Raw genomic sequence first — 25,185 nt, forward strand, 5'->3', positions numbered from 1 at the left:
GATTGAAACTAAAATTTACCGCTAAATTTCAAAACAAATTGTCAATCGTAAACAAAGGAATAGACGATATCGGCTTAACGTGAAAACTCAGATTTGTTCTCCGAATATTGCCCACAATGCTTTGTGCGGAAAAAATTTCACCTTGAACTTTTTTCCGTGCAAAGCATTGTGGGCAATATTCGGGGATCAAATCTGAGTTTTCACGTTAAGCCGATATCGTCTATTGCTAGATTCAATCTGTCGTTAAAAATGCGGCGCATTTTTTAAGGCTTCACTTTTTCTTGCCTGAGAAAGGTTAGAGATTAAACTCTAGCCCTTCGGGCTTTAAACTTAATGATTTGCGCTTTTCAGGGTACGATGTTACACAAAGAGGTGAGTGATATATTTTCCAGGGGTAGTTTAACCTGATCATAACCTTCCTTGTCTGATAGTAAATTTGCACTTTCCGATGGTCAAAAATCTAAATGACGTATTAACATACAGTCGATTCTGGCTAATTCGAGCTCAAACGGAGAGTCTCATTTGTTCGAATTACAAGGAGATTCGAATCATAAAAAATATTTTAAGAGGGTTTCTATTTGATGGGGACTGGAAACAAGTTCGAATTATAGAAAGATTCGAATAAGTGAGAGTTTACAGTGCACCGCCTTTTACGATTTATTTTCTTAAACTTACTTTTTGGTAGCAGCGTATCTCATTTCTCTCCGTTGTATGTGTTTCTCATGTCTGACTTTCACTTGATCGACAATAATCTTCAACTCGTCACTCTCCTCACTGATTTGTGATGCACAAATGAACAGCGACTAAAAAAATGTAAAGTACCACGATTGCTTCTTTTACTTAAATCAGATTTTCATTTGTTAATGATAGAAGAAAGACGAAAGACTAGAAAATAAAGGCCATTAATTACTCTGTTCTGGCGTGTAACAGTGTAACAGCTCGACATTTGTGTACTACTATTTTCTGAAGTAATCTTTTTATCATGCATGGCCTGAGCCAAAAGAAAGGATCATAAACCAGCCTTTGAGGCCTAATATTATGTAATTCATAAAAATAATTGCTTTGTATTCTCACTATATCAATACCGGATTTATGATGGTAGCGAACGTAGGTTCAGAAATTTTGATCAAACAAGCTCAAATTTTGGCTATTTAGATTTCCGAGTGGATAAGTACTAGCCCTTAATTATGACTTTTTAGACTAGTTTTATGATGTGGACGGCACAAGTTCAAACAAATGCAGATGTGCAGGATAAACGATTTTTTCAGATAACAATAAAAAAAAGTATTCCCGGAAACCTGCAAAGGCGGGATGCACGAATCATTAATCGTGATCATACAAACCTGTAAAGGCGGGATACACGAATCATTAATCGTGATCATACAAACCTGTAAAGGTGGGATGCACGAATCATTAATCGTGATCATATACAAACCTGTAAAGGCGGGATGCACGTCTCATCAATCGTGATCATAATCTCATTCAGTTGTTTCTCTTGAGCGAGACTTCTGATGATTTTGCGGAATGTTTTACGACAACATGTTCCCGTAGTACTTTTCGTTGCATCCTCTGATACTACCAACAGCTAAAATACATGTTTGTTGATAAATGAATTCGGGGAATGAGAAATCCGGGAAACTACCGGAAAACTGGGAGAAAGTAAAGCGTTCTGATTGGTTTAAATAGAAGCATCGCGTCGAATTGCTAAAAGTAGCTAGAGGCTAAACAATCTGCAGGCAAAGCTTGAGATCAAACTGTAGCTATCGTTTTTGGAAATTCCAGTCTTACTCAAAAATATCTAAAATTGAGGTTTTTTCCATTGTAGAAGGGAGGGGGGGGCAACCCTTAGAATCCGTAGCATCTTTGGTGAGACGCAACCACGTTGATTGGTTCGACGTTAGGTAAGGCTTCAAGGCTTTTTAAGCGAGAGTACACAAATTAGGTCTGGCAAAACTCCTAGCCCCCCAAAAATAAAAAATAAACGATTTTTAAAAGTTGAATGGAACAAAAATGATTGTTATCATCGGATGGGGTATGGAATTCTGACTTTTAAAAAATCCTTACCTTGTACAGCTGATATACTGCGACAAGTCTGACAATCCTTACCTTGTACAGCCAATATACTGCAACAAGTCTGACAATCCTTACCTTGTACAGCCAATATAGTGCAACAAGTCTGACAATCCTTACCTTGTACAGCTCATTGTATCCTTCATACACTGGTTGTTTTTGAAGAGCATCCAAGATAAAGTTCTTTCGAGCGAGCGGCCGAAGCGAAACTTTACTTTTTTCGTGAACGCGTGTCAAACTTAAATTGTCTGCCAGTCTAAGGTTCATTTCCTTGATAGTCGAAAGTTTTGCATCTAAATCAGAGAGTTAGTTAATAAATATTTTCTCAACATGCAGAACAACACTCACAGCTTAAAAGAATAAGGGGAGATAAGTTATAATACCAAACTAAAACTGTTCTCCAACGGGCGTTTGTGTAAAAACTGGTAATCGTGGAAAATTTCAGTTAGGAAAAACTTGGGCACTTTTGTTAAATCTTTGAAACAACGCTCTTGAAGAGTTGACCAGAAACATTTTTCGTCGAGAGAAATTTCGTGAATTGCTTAACCTTTCCGCCCCGAAAGACGTATCTGATACGTTCGCCATACGTTCCGAAAGACGTATCTGATACGTTTTTAAGGTGACCTTTATATTTGGTCGGATTACGCCCCAACCGTCAGAGGTACGGTAAAACCGATTAAAAAATCGGAATCAGCGTGAAATTTCCGATAAGAAACAATCGGGGTTTGTTTTGGTATGACGCAACATTTTTCAAAAATAGAAATGGTAGACCAAGCTGTGTTGCGTGATTTTGTGAAACTGGAGGAGGCAGAAAGTTAGCTATAAAAGTAAGGGTTTATAAAAGTGTTTTAGAGTTTTATTTGGCTTTTCAAAAGTATGGAATTGTATAACCTAACTATAAAGAAACCTTCTAAAGAAAAAAGTAAGTGTTTTTATCAATTTTTCAGTTCTCTATAATTTTTTGAAGTTTTGCACCAAAAAATGACTTTTTCGCGATATTGTTTTTTCATATACCTTTTGTCTGGCTTCATAATTTCTGTCCAAAATTGTTTGAAGTACTCAGTTAAACATATTTAGAAAGGGGACAAAAATATAAGGGTTTTTTTCTGAAGTTAATTTTTCAAAAAGTTATAACGGTTATCGTGAAAATTGCATTTTCATCAAAAAACGTTGCGCGCAGACGGGCTGAAGATATAAAAATGTTGCGCGCTGGAAAGGTTAACAAATTCGACTTTTTTGCCGGACTAATCTTTACCTCTTTAAGGTTAATAAAATGTAGTCTACAAGTATTGCAAACAGGCACCAGTAGTCGTTCGTAGGGGTAGAAGCCTAAACGCTGTTGGAGTCTCAAATTTCCAAATAAAAGATAATCCAATCCAACGCAACAATGTAATAAAAAACACAAAACTGAAGATTATACCTTCGTTTCCCTCTTGTTTGATGGCGAGTTCAGATTTGACATCAGACTTTTTGTGCTCCTCAATCTTGATCTTATTGCTTTGAATTTCTTGCACTGTGTCTGATTCGTGTAGAAACTGGATGGCCACAATCCTAAAAAAACAGTCAGTCGGTAGATATATATTTTTCACCACTATACACCTGTCAGCGCTAACGATGCAAGAATGGGTTCGATTTACTCATGGAATGACGTCAAAGGTCAATGATTCCTTCGAACCCAACCCGCGTATATGATATCTTATCAGTCCTTTCCCGTCGGTAGTTATTACATTGTCGTAGCAACCGGAGGGTCCAGAGTCCCTCGGATAATTCTTTTAAAGAGGGTTTCTTTAAGACGACTATTCAAAAATATGTAATTTTTGTTGTTTGATACCATTGGTTTTTGGTGTATTTTCCAGCAATGTAGAGGCCTAAGTATTCAACCCCCCCCTCGGGTCAAAGCAGTTGGTCCTTGTGTCACTAAACTTCAGCCCTTAATATCAAAATGCTTCCTACGGCACTGCATTAGCACTAATTTCGGGCCTCCATTTATCAAAAGTCAGTGTAAAAGGACCGATGAGGCGTTCATAACCGGTACCCCCGGAAGAGAGTATTGCTTAAGCATGTTCCTTGAAACAAGAAACAAATGTGCGTAAAGAATCCTACTAAATCATTTGAGCTCTAGCGAATTCAATTTTCGAGGGACCAAGTCAAGCAACTTTTATCGAGCTGGAAAAACCACGAAGAGAACTGAGAGGACTTACTTAGTCGAATTATGGTAGTTGATTCGATCGGAGTCTTCGTTAACCGAAAGAAAAAACTTACTTTTGTACTTTTTGTTTCAGATGATCAACACTGATCAACCGTCCAATTTTGTTGGTGTCAAAAAAACGGATCACTGACCGCGCCATGTAATGAGGAATGCATAAAATTTCTGCCAGTTTTTTCATGGTGATACCTTTCTCGCGCACGGCAAGTAAGATTTGGTAAGCTTGGCTGTGTAACGTCTCTTCCATCACGAGCTGTGGTTCTATGTCTAAAAAAATTGAGAGGAAAATGTTTACTTAGAAATAGAATAACCCTCCAATATAACTCTTCCATGAGAGTTATCATGGTAATATTTTATTGGTGGTTTTGAAACTTTTTATCATTGAAAATCCTTGATAAGATGTCTTTTTCCAGCAATTTAGACATCCTCAAATTAGAAAAATGTCTTAGTCTTAACATGAAAACGATTCCAACAGGTCTAGGAATAAGTGAAGCGAGTTTATTTTTCTACGCTTTTGAGGACATTGGATGCTTCCGTGTAAAATATTACGTCATGAATATCAAGAATTTAAAAACTTCATACCATCGCAATTTTCGATATAGTCTAGAAACTCGTCTTTATCGTCATCAACATCTTGAGCATCGAAAGGTTTGACCAGGTTGACATAGCATGGACGACTGGCTCGAAAATGTGTCAGCTGAATGGGGTTGGTGTTGTCGTGAGACCAAATCTCACCTATGAAAATCAGTGAAACAAAAATAAGATTATCACTATCACCATATTGACAAAATATGAGTACATTAATTTATTCTACTAAGGTTCTATTATTTTATAAAAGTGTATTACTCAGATCTGTTGACCTCCATGAAACAATATTACATCTTTACAATTCTTAGATTCTTAACAATCCATTCGTTGGTCAAATCTTGCTCGTTTGCTTATAATACTCGAATTTTCTCACGCAAACTGCGTAAGACTAGCGCCATTTGGGTAAACCTAAAGTGATTCTCAAACCGTTATATATAAAAAACTAAATCAAGCTGAATAAATCAAATAAGTATTTTGTACTCCCTTCGGTAGTGACCATTTAAATGCGAAAAAAAGTCCCAGCAAAATATACACTCACACCACTCTAATATGTTACGGGCCCATCGGAGGAACGGGTCTTTGCTTCTTGCGAAGTAGGAACGTTTAGCGTAGCCAAGGACTGCTGGAAAACACAGCCAATCAAATCATGTTATTCTTTCACTAATCACACTTTCTTAGAGAAAACGCAACTTCCGAAACTTGGTTTTTATTTTAGTAGGTGAGGACAGCGCTAAATTCGAATTTCCTACTGTAATTTTTTTTTTGGGGCAGAAATCTGCCTCACAGGTCATACCCGTCTTGTAGTCTTGTATACATCAGATTATAAAAATACAGGGCGGGTCTCCTGTCTAAAAGTTACCATGATACATATTGATGACTATCTATCTGCTATCAAGCGCAAGACACGACTATTACTATTAAAGCAAAACATTGAATTGGTGAAAACTAGGCCTTAACAAGAAAAGCAATGAAATGTAAGATCGATTAAACGCATATATGTTTACCAATGAAAAAAGTGACAGCCGCAACACACAAACACATATTTTTCCCCACGGGATGGCATCATGTGGGCGAAACAGAACACTTACTAAAAGGGTTTTAAGTTGTCTGTTTTTACAGTTAAAAACCTTTTAGTGAGTTCAACCATGATGTTGGTTGGCCCTTTAATGATGATGAAATCTTGTTGGTTGAATCCCAGCTGGCACATAACGTTGTTTCGACGTTTATTTAACGTTCACAACGTCCATATAACGTTAGTTGAAAGTTGAAACAATGTTGTGTGCCAGCTGGGATATTAAATCACATGCTTTCCGCTAGGAAGATAGAATACATGTTTTATTATAAGAACATCCAAAATGTTCTTACAATTTACTTTTATATTTTCACCATTTTGTGAGTGTTGTAGTGCGATTGTCAAAGAAATTGGGAAATTAGACTGTGCAAAGTCTAATGCTCTTAGCTTGCCCTTAATATTTTGGCAATCGAAGCCTTATGTTCTTATATAGTTTGGTCATGTACGTGTACACAGTAATCTTACCGTTGACAATGTATTGAATGTAGCCCAGATTGAACAACCATTGTCTGATCTTCTTGAAACGTGTAACATCCTGAAAAATCGAGAACAAGAAAATCATTCGAGAAACAATATTAAAACAGAAAGCATGTTCTATTTCATCAGAATTATTCCTAGCTCTGTGGTATGGTGGTTGGTGATATTTGTCAGGTTCGACCATACGAGGTTGCACTTTCCTCATGAGTGGTTTTCTTATACAACAGCTGCTCTGTGTGTCGCCAGCACGAGTTAGCAAGGTAAGCGCAGTGAATTTCATCCCAAAGGCTAGTTTTAGACTGGAATCGTTTATAATGCGTGTAATACAGTAGTATAGGTGTTATATGATAATACAATTACGGGATTTAGTTTGTATAAATCTATTACTTTTTGCTTTATTTCTATTATGTCTGAATTAGTTGTCTAGCTTGTCGGGGAAAACTTCGTCGGGGAAAACTTTCGTCGGGGAAAAATATTCGTCATTCGCCAGGGGGGGGGGTCGGTAGTAAAATCTCAGACTTAATGACGTTTACTACGGTGGTGGTGTGACAAAAAAATTGAAGAAAAATTTTACTACCCAGGGTAGTTAAATACTAAAATGGGTGGTATCTATGTCTTAAATGTTGAAAAAAGTTTATTACCTGGGTAGTTAAAACTGGTAAAATTAGCAAATTTAGCTATTTTTGTAATTCTTGGCCAAAATTTCGTCACTTTTCCCCAACGAAGTTTTCCCCAATAAGGTAGCTTGCTAGACTAAAGGCTAGTGAATGTTGTCCTGGAAAGGACTTGTTCCGTCCATCTCTTTCATTTAGGGGTATCGATGATGATTTCAAAAATTGAAAATCAACATCAACATCAGCTATATGCCAGTCTATTTTCCGTTTTCTAAGCTATCAAAAAGAATATTTTATAAACCATAAAGAATTTCAGAGGGTCATTTCTAAACTTGCATTAAAAATAATTTCAATAAGATCAAAAAGACTGCTGGTTCGACAAAAAGCAAATTAAATTTAAAAACATTTCATGGAATTATTATTGATCACTGTTTAATGAATCTGAAATTCAAACATACTATCAGTCATCATATCAAGCTATATTCTATATTCAATATTCATATACAGATGAATATAGTAGCAACATTGGAGAATCGGAGAAAATCATGAAAAACATTTAACGGCGATCAAAAAGTTTAATCAACAATTTCAATGACATGAAAGAGATTTCTGGTTTGACATAAAAATGCAAACAATTCATTTCAAACATTTCATGGAATTTCTGAAATCCGAATCGTTTAAACGAAGAATAATAAATGTGAGCTATCCTCTACATACAGATAACGGCAGAATCGAAAGAAGAATCCTAGATCCTAAAATTTTGGCCATTTTCATCATAGACATTCTTATAAAGTGTACTCTTATTAAAAAAAAGATAAATCATGCTTGATTAAACCTAAGCTAAGTCAGCTGTCAAAGTACAAGACAAGGCTAGGTTTATTTAGCTTTTTGATGAGCTGAAAGCCCTTAAAGGGTTAGATTTAAAATTCTTGATGGGAAATGAATCCACTGAAACGCGCTACCCGCGTGGTTTTCACACAGATTAAAAATAAAATCCATTACAAGCTTTCGAAAAATATGATGCGTGAAAACAAAAAAAGTGCTAGATTCAATCCACCATTACAAAAGCGGCACTAATCTTAATGCTTCATTTTCCCTTGCCTAAAATAGGTTGAACATTCCTCTTTAAAATCATAAATTAACCAGTACCGTGGCAGCCAATTTCTTCTCTCAATCCGCTTGCCTAATCTTTACAAAGATACTTAACTTTGCATATGAGACGCTAAAATCAATATAAGTTATATAAAATTCCCTCCTCAGTTTGCCCGAATTTTAGTCGACCCACCACGCTACTGAATTAACCCTACACCGAGAAAAACTATATGAAAAGTGAAGCGAGGAGGAGGAGCATTCAGGTCGCCATCAACTGCGGTCGATAACTTACAGTAATTACTTTTTTTAAATTCGTGAACTGGCTTTTTCTACAGAAGCGAGTTTGAGACGTTCAAATCTGCTTTGGAACTCTACAGCCAGTATATTATAGCTATTTTCTAATTACTCTTATTATCGGCTGCAAACTAGGCGTATATATGGTGTATGTGGTATTTTCCCCCTTTCGATATCCCGATAACGGTTGCTCGCATGCTATCCACCACCAAAAGAGAGTATCTTAAAGAACACCATTTTAGTGTGTCTACTAAGTACCATATTTACACAGCGCCTTTAAATCAAAAGAAAACAAGCAACATGCTGAATGGACCTACCTGATGATGAAACTTAGATAGCAATATTTTGGAGAAAAACAATCATTAAGAAAATATAGCGATTAGCGAAAATGCATTAAATTTCATCATTGATTGTTGATGGGGGGGGGGAGGGGTTTAGGGAAAAAAGAAATAGAAAGTTCTGGTTGCAAAATTGCAATAGTTTTAGTGACAATTGAATCATGCTTGATGGTGGCATTGTTATCAATAATTTTTTTAAGTGAAAAAACAAAGAAATATATTGAAAAAGCCCAATTCAAATCTGCAAAAACGGCGATTTCCGGCATATTTCCGGCATTTTCGGCCGGAAAAACATGATTCTCAAAAATCCAAATCGGCCACACTTAGGGCATTGCTGATACACATTGTGCAAAAATCGGGAAAAACGATTAATGAAATCTCGACAAAATGGCAACAAACCGGTTTTGACGGCATATTATCGGCATATTATCGGCATTTTTGGCCGAAATTTTTTTTCTTCAAAAATCAGGCTCCGTCAGAGTTTAGGTATTGCCATTTTGCATCAATGTGCAAAATTTCATGAACAAATATGAAGTACAGCTCGAGAAATTCAAGAAAAACCGTTTTTTTCCGGCGATATTCGGCTGTTCCGGCGATTTTTAGAAAGTCCCGGCTTCAAAAATCAATTTTATTGAAAATAAAGACATACTTGATGGTGGGCATTGCTATTAATAATGTTTTTGAATGAAAAAACAACCAAATACAAGGAAAAAGTCCAATGAAAATCCAGAAAATCGGGCTCCGTCACATTTTGGGCATTGCCATTTTGCATCATTGTGCCAAAAATTAGAAAAAACTAATGAGCCAATCCTGAGAAAAGCTGGTAACAGACGGACGAACGGACGAACGAACGGACGGGCATCGGTTAATTTATAGGACCTCCAAGGTAGGTCCAAAAACTTAATATTCTCCCGACCGCAAATTACGAGAAATTCTCTTTTGAATTCTACTTCGTCAGCATAAGAGGCGCGCTTATTTTTGTATCATAACAAACAATATCGGTTATCGTATTGTAAATTCGGCCAAAAAATTGTAGGAGGGGATAAAATTACAGTTTCTCACTGGATGAGCTCTCGAAGTTTTCAGCGATCATAAAGTACAGTCTACTTAAGATTTCATTTAAAGTATGAAATTTGGGCGTTCCTAGCTCGTGTTTTGGATGTTTTTATTCTAAATGGCAAACATATTATTAGCGGGAATAGTGAGCTCTAGTTTAGACGGCCCACTTTTTGCCCTGCCTATTCTAATTGTGAATTAAAGTGGGCATAAAGTGGGCTGTCTAAAGTGATGCATAGCCCTCTTTTGACGTCAATGCAATGTCTTCTTTCAAACCTTTCCAAGCAAAAATTTTAACTGCCAACTTTACGCCCTCTTTCTGCCTACTCTAACAAATAGAATAGGCAGGGCAGAAAGTCGGCCGTCTAAACTAGAGCTGACAAAGTAGGGTTCTTTAATGCAATTTAAACTGATAAAACACAACTGCGACCCTTGTTTTTATGCCGAATGTAAATTTCATAATATATATATATCATAATAGCTAAATTCAATATCTCTTAAACTCTGAGTTTACGAAAACACTGTCATTTTCAAAATATAAACAAATCCATAAACATTTTCCAAGCGCTTGACTGCATTATTTTCTTTGATGATTTGAAGATGATTAACAAACAATTAATAATTAATAGACTTAAAACCAATAATAGGAAGCAAAAAATCATAAATTTACCATTTAAACTTCACGCTTATAACGGTGAACAGGTAAAGACATGGAAGTTTCAAATCTATCATCGATTTGGCGTTTGTTGATATTGGTGCATTTAATTGGAAATGTATTCTCTTGGGAATGGAAAAAGGTTAGGAAAAAGTACCTTAAGTGGATAAATTTTCGCGTGGATTAATTTTCACGGTTTTCGCGTCAATTTTGGTCATTTTCGCGAAATTTAGTCCACGCGAAAATTTAGAAGGCCTTTGAATCGCGAAAATTAGTCCACGCGAAATTAATTGGAATTTTACAATCGCGAAAATAAAAGTTCGCGAAGTTAAAGAAACAAATCAAACATCTTACAATCAAAACATATTACCAGTTCAACTCTTCATTTCAATTATAAACTCTAGTAACCTACTACTTTCTTTGAAGTTTTTTGAAATCTTTTGAGTGCCTTTGTCCTCGAAGGGCTTGGGGCAAGTCTCAGAAACCTAACAGTTTACCCTAAGTTTTCGCTACCAATAGCAGCCAGATTCAGAGATCCACCTAGGGCTCTAAATTACATACCTTAAGGTTTCAGGACCCGGTTGTAATTAAATATTAACCTAAAAATTAATTACTAAAGAAATTGTAATCATGACGTCATAATTTGATCGAATTTGGTGACGTCATGAATCGTATAATCGCTATAATATTAAAATACATCTCCAATCTTTCCCAAATTTGAACCAAAGATGCATCTAACTGAAATGTAACTTTTTGAAAAAAAAATGTTGGAAAAATTTGATGACGTCAGCAAAAAATTGCATTTTTCGATTTTTTGCATTTTTTGCTGACGTCATCAAAATTTTCAAAATATTTTTGATTGAAAAGTTTGACACTATTAAGATGCATCTTTGGTCCAAATTTGAGGAAAATTCGACATGTACTTAGAGTTAGAGCTAATTTACGATTTATGACGTCATAATTTTTGATGACGTCATAATTCACAGTTTCTTTAATTAATAAAGGTTAATATTTAATTACGTAACAACCGGGTCCTGAAACCTTCAGGTATAGGTCATCTAAAAATCCATAAGTGAATCCCTGAGAATGGGTGCTATTGGTCGCGGATTCGGGATTTGTGATTTTTAAAAATCTAGACACGCCCTAACTCACCCGAGTCTGTCTTTGTTCGATTAAAAAACACACATCTCTTTTCTAGTTACAATTTATATAGTCGCGAAATTAAATAAAGAAGGACCTTTTCACGAAATTTAATTCAACGCCAAAATTTTAAAGACCCTTGATTCGCAAAATTTAATCCACGCGAAATCTTTAAATTTTCGTCTCGCGAAAATTAGTCCACGCGAAAATTTTATCCACTTAAGGTACATGATTTTGCCCATAATTATACCTAAAAACATGAGAAGGTTTTCCTTCTCAAATTCCCATATTGTTGCTTACGTATGTGGCCGGGGAACACAAATTTGTTCGAGTTAGAGAAATTTTTAGTTATGGAGTAAGGTTTACGAGGCATATTAACTGAAGGGACCATAAAACTTGTTCGAGTTAAGGGGATATATTCGAGTCATAGAAGTTATCGAATTAAAGAAACATATTATGTTTTGACGTACAGTATATGGCCCCCAAAACGGAGACGGCCCCCAAAACGGAGACGGCCCCCAAAACGGAGGTTTTCATTAAAATGAAGATTCTGACTTGTAGATTTATCAGAATTAAACGATTTTTGTTTATTTTGAAAGAATGATGGTTATACTTAAAAATGAGCATGTTTTTGCTGGTTTGAGACAGATTCAAAATAACATATTTGCGTCTAAAGGAAATATTTTAACACCAAAATTAGATAAAAATTGCATATAACTCACTCTAGCTCCTTGGATGTTGAAAATAAGTTATGAAAACGGGGTATGGGAAACTTTCTACACCTAATGCCGTTCAGAAAATGCAAATACATCTGTGACTTTAGAGGCTGGGTAAAAGATATAGCATCTTAAGGTCAACCAGTATTTCGGAGCCCTAGAATCAGCATTGACAAAACCAAAAATTCTAAATATGAGAAAAAGCAAAAAATCTTGGAATTCTATTCCTATCACCTTGAGTTAATAGTTTATAACAAAAAATTAACATTGTATATAAATTTTTTCGCTGAATCAGCAAAAACGGCAAATTCTGTCATTTTTTTGCAAAATATAGGAGAAAAATATCTTTAAAGCTTAATATTTTCAGTTTCAGTTAAGCTTTTTTTCTAAAATTTTCACAGCTTATTCCATACATGAATGGAACTATTTTCAAAAGAGATTGGTTTTCAAAAACGTGATTAAGAAGCTGTTAAATCAAAATTATCATTTTGAAAATTTCTAAATTTTCAGTTTGGACTTTGCAATATCGAAAATCTTGAAATATTTCATAAAAATGATAAATTTTACATCCATCGGGTCGTAAATCTAAGGGAAAACACAAATATGTTCATAGTTTTTCCCCCTTTTACCACTGGGCTTAGTAATTTGATATTAATTACCCCTCCGTTTTGGGGGCCCCAAACCTGCATTTTGACAACCAGGGCTATACTGTAAAAATTTTATCAAATAAATTTATGCCCAAAACCCTCTAAATCATATTTCAAAACTATGGTCAAAATTTTGTATTCATATCTTAAAGATATCTCGAGAAATCGCTAAAATTTCAAACCTCCGTTTTGGGGGCCATTAGAAAAAAGCTACCCATCTTTAAGCGATTGAAAAATATTGTTGAAATTGAAAATTTTGAAAAAGAACTTCCAGGAAATAAAGTAGAGATGTTAAAGGTTTTCATGCAGCAAAAATTTTTGTAAAATCTCTTTTCCTCTAGATTTGAGAGAACTTTCAAATTTGATCACCGTTTTGGGGGCCACATACTGTAATTTTTCTTTTCCTTTCTTTACAACGGGCTGGCGGGCTAAAATTCGTGTTAAAATTTTGCCTGTAAAACAATTTCATTTTATTTTTTGTTTCAGGTTCCACAAAATATGCACGGCGTCGAACCCACTGTCTTCATAGACAAAGGTAAGAGACCTGAACACGTGAAATTTTAGGGAGTTTCTAAACATCGACCACAAATGGTGACCACGACCAGCGACCACGACCGGCGACCAGATAAATTTGGGTTATTGAGTTTATCTGTTCTCTCGATCGTAGAGAATGTTGAAATCAAGTCGTCAGAATATTAAAATATGACCTTTGAAGCGACCAGTCATTTTCTTGACAAAGTGACACTATTTGATTAAAATATTGACAGGGCCATTAAGTATGATGTCTGTAAGCTTTGTTACACTGAATATTTTAATTATGCTGAATGAGATGCCTTTAGTATGAATAGATAGAACTTGTCAGTAGGAAAAAATTGGGAAGACCAGTTTTAGAGATACGAATCTAATCAATTATCCTATTGTCTTTATGCTGACAAAATGACTAATTTCGCCAGAAATAACAATCTGATGATGAAATACAAAGCTTCTCAAACCATTTTCAAAAAATTTTGTGCCACTAATTATTGTGATGCTGATAATACAAAAGGATAGAAATCGACACCATAATCAAGAGCGTCGTTACGTATTTTGCACGTGGCTTTAAACTTTTAAATAGATGAGATAGGGGTGAGCTTACTCTTCAATATGATCTATATATTCAAATGATTACTCTCGGGTACCTAATAGCCGGGGGTTGGAATAAGCAGGGGGGTTGGAAAAAATCTCAAAATTTAATAAGCGGGGGGGGGGGGTTGGAATAAAAATGTCATGGGTGGAAAATATTTGAAAAGGAGGCTAATACAGCAAAATTAGGACAAAAAAGGGAACTTTCAAAAACATTTTCCCAAAAATTAATAAGCGGGGGGGGGACGGCTATTATGTACCCGAGAGTAGGAGAGACACTCTACGTTGGAGAAAGGGAAAAAAACTCGATAACCCAAATTTATCTGGTCGCTGGTTGTGGTCGGCGGTCGTGGTCGCCGGTCGACGTTTAGAAACTCCCAAATTTTGGTTTAATTTCTTTTTTATTATTCAGTTTTTCCAGTTCAAAATTAAAGGACACCATTCAATCTTAACCATTTGTTTACACATCATTCTTACAAAAGAAACAGCGATATCCGCTCTCCTTCTCGCGCCGCCGAGAAAAAAATATTTTCATTGTTAATTCTGCTTTGTCAGCATAAGAGGTGCGTCTGCTTTTTATAAAAAATTAACCTTTTTTTAGAAACACAAATCAAAAAGGGTGCATTATACGGCACGATCCAAAGATTATCAACCGAGTGGTCTGTCGAACTCGAATTGAAACTGGCCACAGGCAACAGGACTTGCGATATTATAACGATTGACGACTCTAGATCAGCAATACTTGTTCTCTTCTACATGAAATCCAAAGGTAAACTTCGCATGTACATGAGAAAGGGGTGGCCTTGCGATATGTCTATACAATTGAAAAAAGAATACACAATTCAAGCTCATCAGCGTTACCAAGGTGGAGGCGTTTACAAACGTTCCATCATTTTTGATGGAGAAGAAATCAGTAGCCAGGAGTACGCTGATTTTGGCGAACAATACTATGATCTCGACATTCACGCTTCGAATAATTATAATACTGCATGTGTTGGCACCATCAGCGAATTAAAGCTCACTAATTTTTTGTAATACATGTTTTAAGTACGATTATTATCTGGAGTCAGGTACCTGATAAATAATTGCTAGAAGGCGTAGAAATAAAAGTGATATTTTGGGGGTTAAGAGGGATACGGCCTGCCTGACGAAGAAAACTAAATCATCTTCGATGAAAGTAGAACTTGATGTCCTCTATATTCATAGTCATGGCTTTGAGATAACTTCTCTTTTTCCCGCCATTTTACTTTCCTTTTAATGGACCATTTCGAGAGGGCCTTGCTTATTAGGCGGATTTTAAAATAGATTTAATTGTTTTTGGATGGTAAAAAAGGATTAAGCAATGTTTATATTTGAAAATAAGGAATTGAAAATCTTAATCATATTTTTCAACTCCGAGTAGTTTTTTGTTATTTGGATTTTTAGTGTTTTTTTTTTCTTCAAAAAGGCGTCTTCCTCGATTTCTCCTAGTCTACTTCACTGGACACAAAAGTATTAAAGTTGTGAGCATTCCAAGCAGTTTTACACGATTTTAGTTGAGTTTTATTACCAATGTTGGCCATAAAGGCATAAAACCCGACCTGGTGGGTATTTTAACTCAAAAATTTGCGATCTTTCAAAAGACTTATGTATTATAATACTTTGTCAGAAAATTTTATTTTTCTCTTCGGAGAGTTCTAAGCGTAATAGTGTCAGGGTCGTGTTAAATACCCTCCCCCTATGAAAATAGGGGTAAGGAATGACGAATCGTCACACTCCAGATGACATTACATTTTTGTTGGGCTTTAGGGTAGTTTTTAGTGTTAGTATTTTTGTGATTGCTGTGTTTATGTTTTTATGTTTAAAACTTTATTGGTTTGTTGGTTTTCTCTTTTTCGCATAAAATTCTTATTCCTTGACAGAATGTTTGATTGGTTTGATTTATATATTTAGAAAAATTCAAAAAAATAGAAAAAAAACGTAAAAACTATGAAAATATTATCAGAAGTGAAATATCAACGATGTAACTTCATTTTATTTTTATTTTACTTGACAATATATTTCGATACTTTTGTATCATCATCAGGTCTAAAAAATAAATAAAGATAAAAGTTAAAAACAGTAAAACTGCTTGCTAAAAAACTTCAGTATTTACACGTCAAATACTCTCTATATCAACTCAACTCAAAGAATGAGCTCAAATTTTCAAACGCCAGTTGTAAGAATTCAAAACTGGCATGTGATAATTGATCAATCATCCCATGATAATTGATCATTTATCCCATGACAATTCAAATTCTCAAGACAAGCGTTCTACTTTTGAACTCATCCTTTGTGTTTAAAGAAGGCTTAATGGCTTGAATGCATAAGGCCTCAAGGGCCATAAGATGAAATTCCTATTTAGCTGATTGTGCAATTATTTTGACATCATCCATTTTAAGTTCAACATTACAGCTACGAAAATGGCTTCCCACTGGTGTATTAGCATTCATGTGCTCTCGAATACGGGATAGTAGATGTCTGGCTGTTTGCCCAACATAACACGACTGACAGCGTGAACAATTTATCTGATAAACTACCCAACTTTTGTATTCTTTTTCAACAGGTGTTTTCAATGATGGTAACAACTTTAAACACAAAGGATGAGTTCAAAAGTAGAACGCTTGTCTTGAGAATTTGAATTGTCATGGGATAAATGATCAATTATCATGGGATGATTGATCAATTATCACATGCCAGTTTTGAATTCTTACAACTGGCGTTTGAAAATTTGAGCTCATTCTTTGAGTTGAGTTGATATAGAGAGTATTTGACGTGTAAATACTGAAGTTTTTTAGCAAGCAGTTTTACTGTTTTTAACTTTTATCTTTATTTATTTTTTAGACCTGATGATGATACAAAAGTATCGAAATATATTGTCAAGTAAAATAAAAATAAAATGAAGTTACATCGTTGATATTTCACTTCTGATATCAAAATTCACAATGTTTTTACCGAGAAGATTGTTTCATATGAAAATATTAGTTTCTCTTTATGTTTCATTTTTATTTTATTTAGTATTTTCAAAAGTTGCTCTCCTTGAGGTCAGATCTCTGATCTTCACTATATATATCCCGTATTGTATCCCGTATGATTGTATTAATATGAAACTTAAAGTACTGTGAAGCAAATTGTGTATTTTCTTTCTGAAAATTTGTATCATGCTCCTTCACCTTTGTAGAGCACTCTTGAAGTATTAACCTGTGATATATAGCCGAATATATTTCCATTTTCCCCGATTATTGCACTTTTTCCTGCCATAAGGTTATTTTACTTTTACTTGATCCGTTTATTGGCCAAATTTGAGCCTCGCGTTCTTATAAAAAGGCAGGGAAAACTTTTCAGCATAACACAGAAGGACATAGAACGAAACATCTTGATCACGATGAGAAAGTACACGCCTTTTTTTATAAGAATGGTGTAAATTCATTTCATCGTGGATATTCTTAACTTTCTTGGGAAAATCATCCTAAAATATCGTTACAGCATTCTTAGATCATAATTCAGACTAGATTTAACATTTAGTACATACGTCTCAAGCATAAATTGGCACTTTTATGAAAGGAGTGAGACTTACCTGGGGGCAATTGTCATTTTTTATAATTGAAAATGCTGAAAATGGCATTCTTAGCTTGAGTAGCAAAATTCCATAATGGTGATATTCTTAGTGTTATTCTTAATTTTTTGACCATTTTTATCATGGACATTCTTATAAAGTGTATTCTTATAAAAAAAAGCGTGTATCCCACTCGTTCATTTTCTTTCAGGTTCCTAAAAATATGCATGGCGAGAACCAATCATCTTGTCTGGCGAATTTTAGACAATAGCAAGTTTATGTATTCGAGATAAATCTAGGGGGACGGTACAAAGCAAATTTGACATGTCTCCGAAATCACCGTTCCCTTTACTCGACGTCTGTTTAGGTGAGCGAAGGCGATATAGAGCCGTACATCAACTATCGACCGACTTTGTTTGTATTATTTCACTTACCGTCGCCCTCGATATCTTCCGATACATAAACTCGGTAATAGAGCAAGTACGTCGGAAACATGCGAAAAGGTGCAACGCTCGTTAAAAAACAATTACAAATCTCTTCCCCTGATAAGTTCGACATGGTTTTAAACCACCAACGTGTCCAGTTTTAAGAACTAGTTCGTGGACTGGTTTCACTTCTGGTTGTCAACAACGTCATTCGAAAGTTTCGAAAGCAATAGGAAAAATCAACAAAACGCTTTTCGTGTATTTCCCAAGTAATTCTCATCAAAGCAATATACAATTGGATAAAGAATATAAGACTTGGAAGTTCACCAACAATACGAAATACTTTAGGCGTACAAACTTTCGCGAGCAGAATCTTTCGCGAATTTTAGCCCTTTTCGCGAAAGTAAATGTCTTTGAAAATTCTTGAAAAGGGTATCGCGAAAATAAATCTGAAAGAAAATCTACTCAAATTTTCCTTTTTGATGATAACAAGGATAAGATTTAGTATAGATATTATGCAAAAGTCCATCAATTGTGGTTTGAATACATTTGAGCGATCAAAACACAGTTTTATGCACCGAAAACTTGAATTTTCTACTAAAAATATACTTCATTCGCGAAATTTTATGTTTGCGAAAAAGCTTTTTTTGTCAAATTTGCGAAAGTAAATGTCGTAGATCTCGCGATTTTTCGACCTCGCAAAAGTTTCTGCTCGCAAAAGTTTGTAAGCCTAAAGTATGAGGAGGTGTCGATGATTATTTCTTTATTCTTGATGGGAAAGTCAAAAGTTCCTTCATGAAACCTCAACACCCAAGCCAATGGCCAGTAAAATAGGGGGCGAATAGCTGTAAAAATTGATTGAGATAAAGAAAGAGAAAACTTACGCTGTCAGCATCTCCCAGATATATTTTGTTATAAAAAAAATAATTAAAAAAATAATTTTTGGGATGCACGCAGTCTAGAACCCCTAAAAAAGGTACGTCTTTTCTCAAATATCGAAGCCTTGTTCTATCGCGGCTCTGGCGACACGAAGCGACATGTTTAATAGACATCATCGATAAAAGGAAAGTGGAGGTCTTTACTTTAATCACTAAATAGTCCTTGACAGGAAGACTACGAAAGTCAAAGTTACAACGTTCGATAATTTCATCGTTTATAACGCATGAAACTTATAGATGGAACCTTTTGAACGATATTTTATGGTTTTCTTGATTTACAGTTGACGCTCTCTAATTCGATCTATAAGGGGAATTGGATTTTCATCGAATAAGTGAGCTTATGAATAAGGGAGCGTCGTTTATGAAAGTTTTCTGTTGACGGGGACTTTAAATTTCATCGAATAAGGGAGCCTATCGAATTGTAGAGCGTCGAATTAGAGAGCGTCAACTGTAATTCAATTTGAAGCAATTATTAAACACGCTGCGGAGGAGGAACTGAATTATTATAATTTTCAAAATAAAAAGGAAAAGAGAAGAGAAATAAATTCGCCAGTGCAGTGGACATACCTTATTGGAATTAATTTTCGCAGGAATTAATTTTAGCGTTTTTCGCAGTTTTTTGGAAAAATCGCGATTTTTTTTTTCAACCCCGAATATTAGTTCCCACGAAAATTAGTTCCAATAAGGTAGGCCTTTTAACTTATAGGATAGTAGAGTAATCGTGGAGTATCGGGGTAATACACTATCAAGTGAATCCCAAAACCGATATTGGAACCCGACGAATTGATGGAGATAATCACTAAACTACTGCTTCGTAATTTCAAAATAAAGATTGTCTTTAATAATTGAAAAAGAAAGTTAGAGTAGAACAAGTGATACTTTTAGGGACCTACCTGGTTATGCATTTAACACATACATAATTGATATCTACGTGAGCGTGACCATTAAAGTTTCATGCGCTTGAAATATTCTTTCATATTCAAGACTTCGTGAGCAAAAAAAAACATCCATTATTTTGGAAAAAAATGACTATATTCGTCTTGAAATTATTTTTCTACTTACTTCGCTTTTTTTATGATTCGGATAAAAGAATAAAGTTTATCTTCATAGTTATTCTGCAAATTATTAATTAATTTATTATACGACCATGCGACACAACACAAAACTCGCTACAATTCAAAGATTATCAACCGAGTGGTCTGTCAAACTCAAATTCAAGATGACTGGAGATGCTGGGGTGGAATGGTGTAATATCATTGGTGTCGGAAAAGATGTATATTCAGTGCTGACCGTCCTCTATAGAAAAACCGATCCAGTGTTATATGTTTTTTACTCTGGCAAACCCAATGCAACAACAATCAATATCGAATTGGGTAAAGAGTATGACTTAGAAGTTTACCAGCGATATATAAGTGGAGGAGTTTACCAAAATTTGTTGGTCGTTGCCGGTGAAGAAATTAAGAGTGGAACTGGAAGCGCAATTCAGTACTATAACGTCCCCGTGTATGCTTCAAAGCCAAGCTATAATGCTTGTGTTGATACTATTAGTGAATTTTTGCTCACTAATTTTCTGTAATTCTCAAACATTGTTTTGTGCGATGTGTTCACTTCAACAAAGTTTTTTCCATGTTAAAGTCTAGCATGGCTTGGCAGCAGGTTTTAGGTGCCCCCTAAGAATTCAGGTGACCCCTAAGATTTAGGTAACTCCTGGTTGCCAAATATTTTAGGTGACCCCTAAGCCGATGACACGTCAATTTTTTTTGAAAATCCTTTTCAAACAATCAAACAAAGACAACAGTTAGTTTAGCTTACTTTATGGTTCCAGCCATGTCTACGTGTATGCTTCAGGACTAGACCATAATGTTTGCGTTGGCACTATCAGGTGCCACTATCATGGCACATCATGATAGAATTTAATTTTAGACAGAAAATTTATTTTACTTGATAAATTTGCCAAAACTCTTTGGATTAGCCAAAAATGCCAAACTTGGCTAAAACGGACAGAATGTAATTGTTTATTTTCAATGGCATGACGTCATGAATAATCATTGTTTTCCGCTCGATTATGATTAGAATCTTATTAGTTAAGAAGTACATCACATGACTTTCTGTATCAAAGTATCACACATTGACACCAGGAAAAATGTACAACCCTGGGTATGCTGACCAAAATATTTAAGATTCAAATTGCAGGTGGTGAATAATAACACATTTGATAATTTTTTTTATTCTACTCTTTCCTGAGCGAACAGATAGAAGAAATGCAGATAAACAGATAGGCAAACAGACAGGTGGATAGATATTTTATCCAAGAAAAACCAATTTTCTCCGTATATACGAGATTGTGGAACATATAACGTAGTCAGAAATAACAGACATACAGACAGATAGACATACAGCAATAAGAAAAGAAATTAAAGATACCTGCACTGAGCACATTTCCTTCAATTGATTTCTCTCGATCGTTTGATCTGGCGCCTCTTCTAAAATCGAACAAATCCGCTGTGCGGTCCGCTGTATTTGATTAGTGAACACACTGGAAAACTGACGCAGGTGCAACACTTTGGAGCACCGTGGTGGCTCCACTTTACCACCGACCGGACAATTCTTGTTATTTTTGACAAGCACACTCTGAAATAAACATAAAAAATTACAAATAGAAAAGGGTCTTGAGCTATAAATCTTTTTTAGAACACCATGAATAGAGTTAATTTCAAGCGATTTTTATTGATTGCTTTTGTTTTGAGAATTTTCTTAGTCGTGAAAAAGGGCTTACTCTCAGCATTTTCTCCACCAGCTCTGAAATATGAGGCTCAAACTGTTTCAAATTGACTTTTTGGTTTTCGTCCATAATTGAGTCATAGTTATCTTTAGTCATTTTTAGTAATTGAGGAAAAATGGTGTTCTTAAAAAAAGTGCTCTAACAAAAAAGTTAGCAAAGGAAACACCAATGGAACCACCTTTTCCAAAACCAAAATATCATTCTGTAAGACCAGCATACACGCGGTGAGAAGGGCGGCATATCACTGCTATCACGGCAAAAGGGTCAATCTCAAAATTTGTGGCCCAGAAAACTAAAAATCTTTCTATTTAGCTGACCTTAAACTTTGAGATCGGTGGAGCCTTGACCCTCCAAGCAAAGAGGCTCTAAGCTACGTCTAAAGATGAATTTCATTTTTCTCAAGAAAAAATCTTAGTTGTCCCAGTCATTAGTTTTCAGATTGGTTCGTGAGTCATGATATTCACGACGTAATGTTTCTACGGATAGACCCCAGTCTTTGTCCAGTAGTGGCAAATATTATACAACTTTTGTCTAGTTAAAATTTGCTACTACTGGCTAGAACCGGGATATTTCCGTAAAAAAGATTACATCATGAATATCATAAATAGCAGCGATGTTTGAATACACTAACCTGTTTGGTCATGAGGTGAAGTTGAATCAATACTTTGACGTGATGAAATGACGTTCTCGAATCCATACCAAACAAACGTTGAAAATCTGCCTGCATGAAGCCTTCCCAACGAGATCGTCCTACGAAATGAAGAACATGGAAACAACGTTAAGAATACGGCACAAAGCGACCTTAGTGCAGTGGTAGAGTATCCGGCTACGGTGCGCAAGGTTGTGGGTTCATCCCCCAGCCGGGTCATACCAAAGATACCCAAAATGGTACTTGATGCCTCTCTGATTGATGCTTAGCAATTAAGTGACGGGTCAAGGGTGTAAGTGGAGCGATCCAGGGAGAAAGAGTGGGGCCGTCCCCTAACTTCCGGTAGATAGCTATCGAAAGAGGAGCCTTCGGGTCGCCTCCGACTGCGGTCACAGATTTACTTACAAGGATACGGTTGAATTTTATTAGCCACTTTGCAAAAGTTTTTTTTTTTTAAGGGATTTCTCTGGATTTCTATATATTGAAAACGGTTTTTATTTATCGAAAGTATCACTAGTTAGCTGACCTGACTTACTCAAAGTACTCAAAAACTCAGACGTTGCATTTAAAAGTCTATTCGTTTTAATTGTGACCCTTAAGTATTTAGCTAGGATACGTAAGTAAACAATTTCAGCGTAAGGAAAGAATGATTTGCTTCCACATGGTAGCAAGAGCAAGTGCAAACATAAAGCGGATTGACTATAGAGTGTGATACAGTAGAGTTGTATTGACTTGCACTTCTGTAACTCGCATGTGTCCTTAACTCGAACAATTCTTCTCGTCCCTTCAGTTAAGGATACCTTAATTCGAAATTTTCTTAACTCGAACAAAATTGTGTTCCTCATGCGGGTTCGATTTAAGGATCACTGTATCCAAGATACTACATGAATCCAATATGCACCAGAGGTTAGGGTCAAACACAATGTGTAAACGTTTTTTTATTATAAGAACATCTTCAAAAATTTTTGAAGCCTTCAGATGCATTTTTGTTCATTTTCCTAAGAAATTTTGGCCATGGAAGCCTTATGTTCTTACATAGTTTGTTCTTATAAAAAACGTGTAGATCATTGAAAGTTCTTCTCCATTTTCAGAACAAATTTCCAATCCGATCTACCATTCTATGCCCCAGTTGTTAGCAACAATTTCGAAAAAAAAAAACAGATATGTGATTGAGATTAGTGAATCATCGGTGAATTCATTTCATTTCAAAGCTTGCGAGGATATGTGCTGGTTATAAAAGGACCCGAACCTAACTTGTTCAGTGAGAGTTGAAAATGTTCTCCATTTACATCAATACCTCTCTAGGAGAGGCGTTTATTTGAAACAAGTGGCTTCAAGCATCAAGAAAGTGTTTAAATAAAATCAAAGATACATATTCGTTAATTAAAATTTGTAGCATCTTCACAACTGATAAAGTAATTTTGACACAACTTTATGTTTTTAAACAGGGATATTCGGGCTAAAAGATTAATATAGACAAATTAGGGTATTGATTCTCTCTAAAGGTGATCTTAAATGCAAATTATTTAATAAACACCCCTTCTTTTAAACGTCTTTTAAACCGTTTATTCGCTTCTCCTAAAATCAAAATATTTAATAACGCCCGGGGCGTTTATTCGAAGTAATACGGTATGTCAAAGCAAGTTATTCATAAAAATTGTTCATTTTGAATTAGAATCCAAGATATAATGGCTAGCTTATGGCTGTTTCTTCTGCAGCAGATACGTTTACTTTTCATTGTTGTACATCCTAAACTGACTGGGGACGACGCTATATCAGCACTTTTACAATATTCGGTTTTGTTAGTCAATGAAATTTAATTGTTCCAAAGCACTAGAAGCCTTATTACACGAATATCACTAGTCATTTTTTAACACAAATTGAAAAATTTCATGTTAATAAAAACCCCCTTAATTAAAACCAGCAGCTGTTTCCTTGAAAAGGCAGAAAAATTTGTTTTAGTTTCAGATCGTGCAAATTTCAAGGCCGTTAAATACTTGCCTAGTAATATTTGTGTAATAAGGTAGATACATAAAACTTGGTAACATTGGATGTGTGAATAGACGAATGACAAACCTATGATTTCGAGAATGATAAATCTAGGTGCTGTGACCTCTTCAATGATAGGTGGATAGTTGTTGCCAAACAATATGCGTTGACGACATCCTTGAGATGCTACCAGGTGAAGTTCGTCACCCCATCTATCGAGAAATGAGGATTAATAATTAAATCTACAATCATGATCAAAATATTTGAGAAAAAAGAGAGGAATTCCTTGCAAATTTTTAAAAAGCCAAGCATTATAAAACAGAAGACTGGACAGGGCTGCTCACATGGGAATTATTATTTTATTTTTTCTAATTACTCATTAATTTTTACGACTTGTCGATTCTAGAAATGTTTGAGTTTTAAATATTTTTTCAATTAGATCAAACTTGTATCATATGTAGCTGATGATTGGAAGCATGAAACTTTAAGTTCTACATTTTAAAAAACAAGTTTTGACTCATCATTATTATATTACTCCTTTACATATAGCACTGTCTTTGGTGAAACAAACCCACCTTTATCACTACTAAAAAGCCACTAATCATTTTAACAACCCTAATTCTACTTCTGGAATGTAGAGTTTTAGCTCTGAGTAATTAGACATACAACTTCATGAGGACCTTAGGATCTCAGGATCCAAAAGCTCAAAAAGTGTTCAAATAACGCTAATCCCCTTTAAAA

The 25,185-nt window shown here is 35.3% G+C and overlaps 2 protein-coding genes across 2 annotated transcripts in view; one reads left to right on the forward strand and one right to left on the reverse strand.

The window, feature by feature from the left end:
* Positions 1-25,185, reverse strand: part of LOC136797725 (general transcription factor 3C polypeptide 1-like) — a 63,218-nt gene that overhangs the window by 35,568 nt on the left and 2,465 nt on the right. The window contains exons 4-13 of the mRNA XM_067054311.1: positions 24,532-24,656; positions 22,438-22,556; positions 21,449-21,655; positions 6,402-6,471; positions 4,859-5,011; positions 4,333-4,543; positions 3,491-3,621; positions 2,191-2,363; positions 1,436-1,585; positions 676-803 (exon numbers count right to left, since the gene is read on the reverse strand). Coding sequence (XP_066910412.1) covers positions 676-803; positions 1,436-1,585; positions 2,191-2,363; positions 3,491-3,621; positions 4,333-4,543; positions 4,859-5,011; positions 6,402-6,471; positions 21,449-21,655; positions 22,438-22,556; positions 24,532-24,656 — 1,467 coding nt within the window. The remainder of the gene's footprint in view (positions 1-675; positions 804-1,435; positions 1,586-2,190; positions 2,364-3,490; positions 3,622-4,332; positions 4,544-4,858; positions 5,012-6,401; positions 6,472-21,448; positions 21,656-22,437; positions 22,557-24,531; positions 24,657-25,185) is intronic.
* Positions 10,499-16,061, forward strand: LOC136797732 (uncharacterized). The gene is made up of 3 exons (XM_067054320.1): positions 10,499-10,604; positions 13,452-13,500; positions 14,689-16,061. The coding sequence occupies exons 1-3, from the start codon at positions 10,518-10,520 to the stop codon at positions 15,120-15,122; spliced, it is 570 nt and encodes a 189-aa protein (XP_066910421.1). The 5' UTR covers positions 10,499-10,517; the 3' UTR covers positions 15,123-16,061.

The sequence above is a fragment of the Clytia hemisphaerica genome, unplaced genomic scaffold (assembly GCF_902728285.1).
Source record: "Clytia hemisphaerica strain Z4C2 unplaced genomic scaffold, Clytia hemisphaerica genome assembly, whole genome shotgun sequence".
NCBI lineage: Eukaryota > Metazoa > Cnidaria > Hydrozoa > Leptothecata > Clytiidae > Clytia > Clytia hemisphaerica.

Coding starts and splice junctions, on each gene's coding strand:
- LOC136797732 (XM_067054320.1), top strand. CDS start 10,518: ATGGAAGTTTCAAATCTATCATCGATTTGGCGTTTGTTGATATTGGTG. Junction 10,605..13,451: donor TCTCTTGGGAATGGAAAAAG/GTTAGGAAAAAG, acceptor TTTTTGTTTCAG/GTTCCACAAAATATGCACGG. Junction 13,501..14,688: donor CACTGTCTTCATAGACAAAG/GTAAGAGACCTG, acceptor ACCTTTTTTTAG/AAACACAAATCAAAAAGGGT.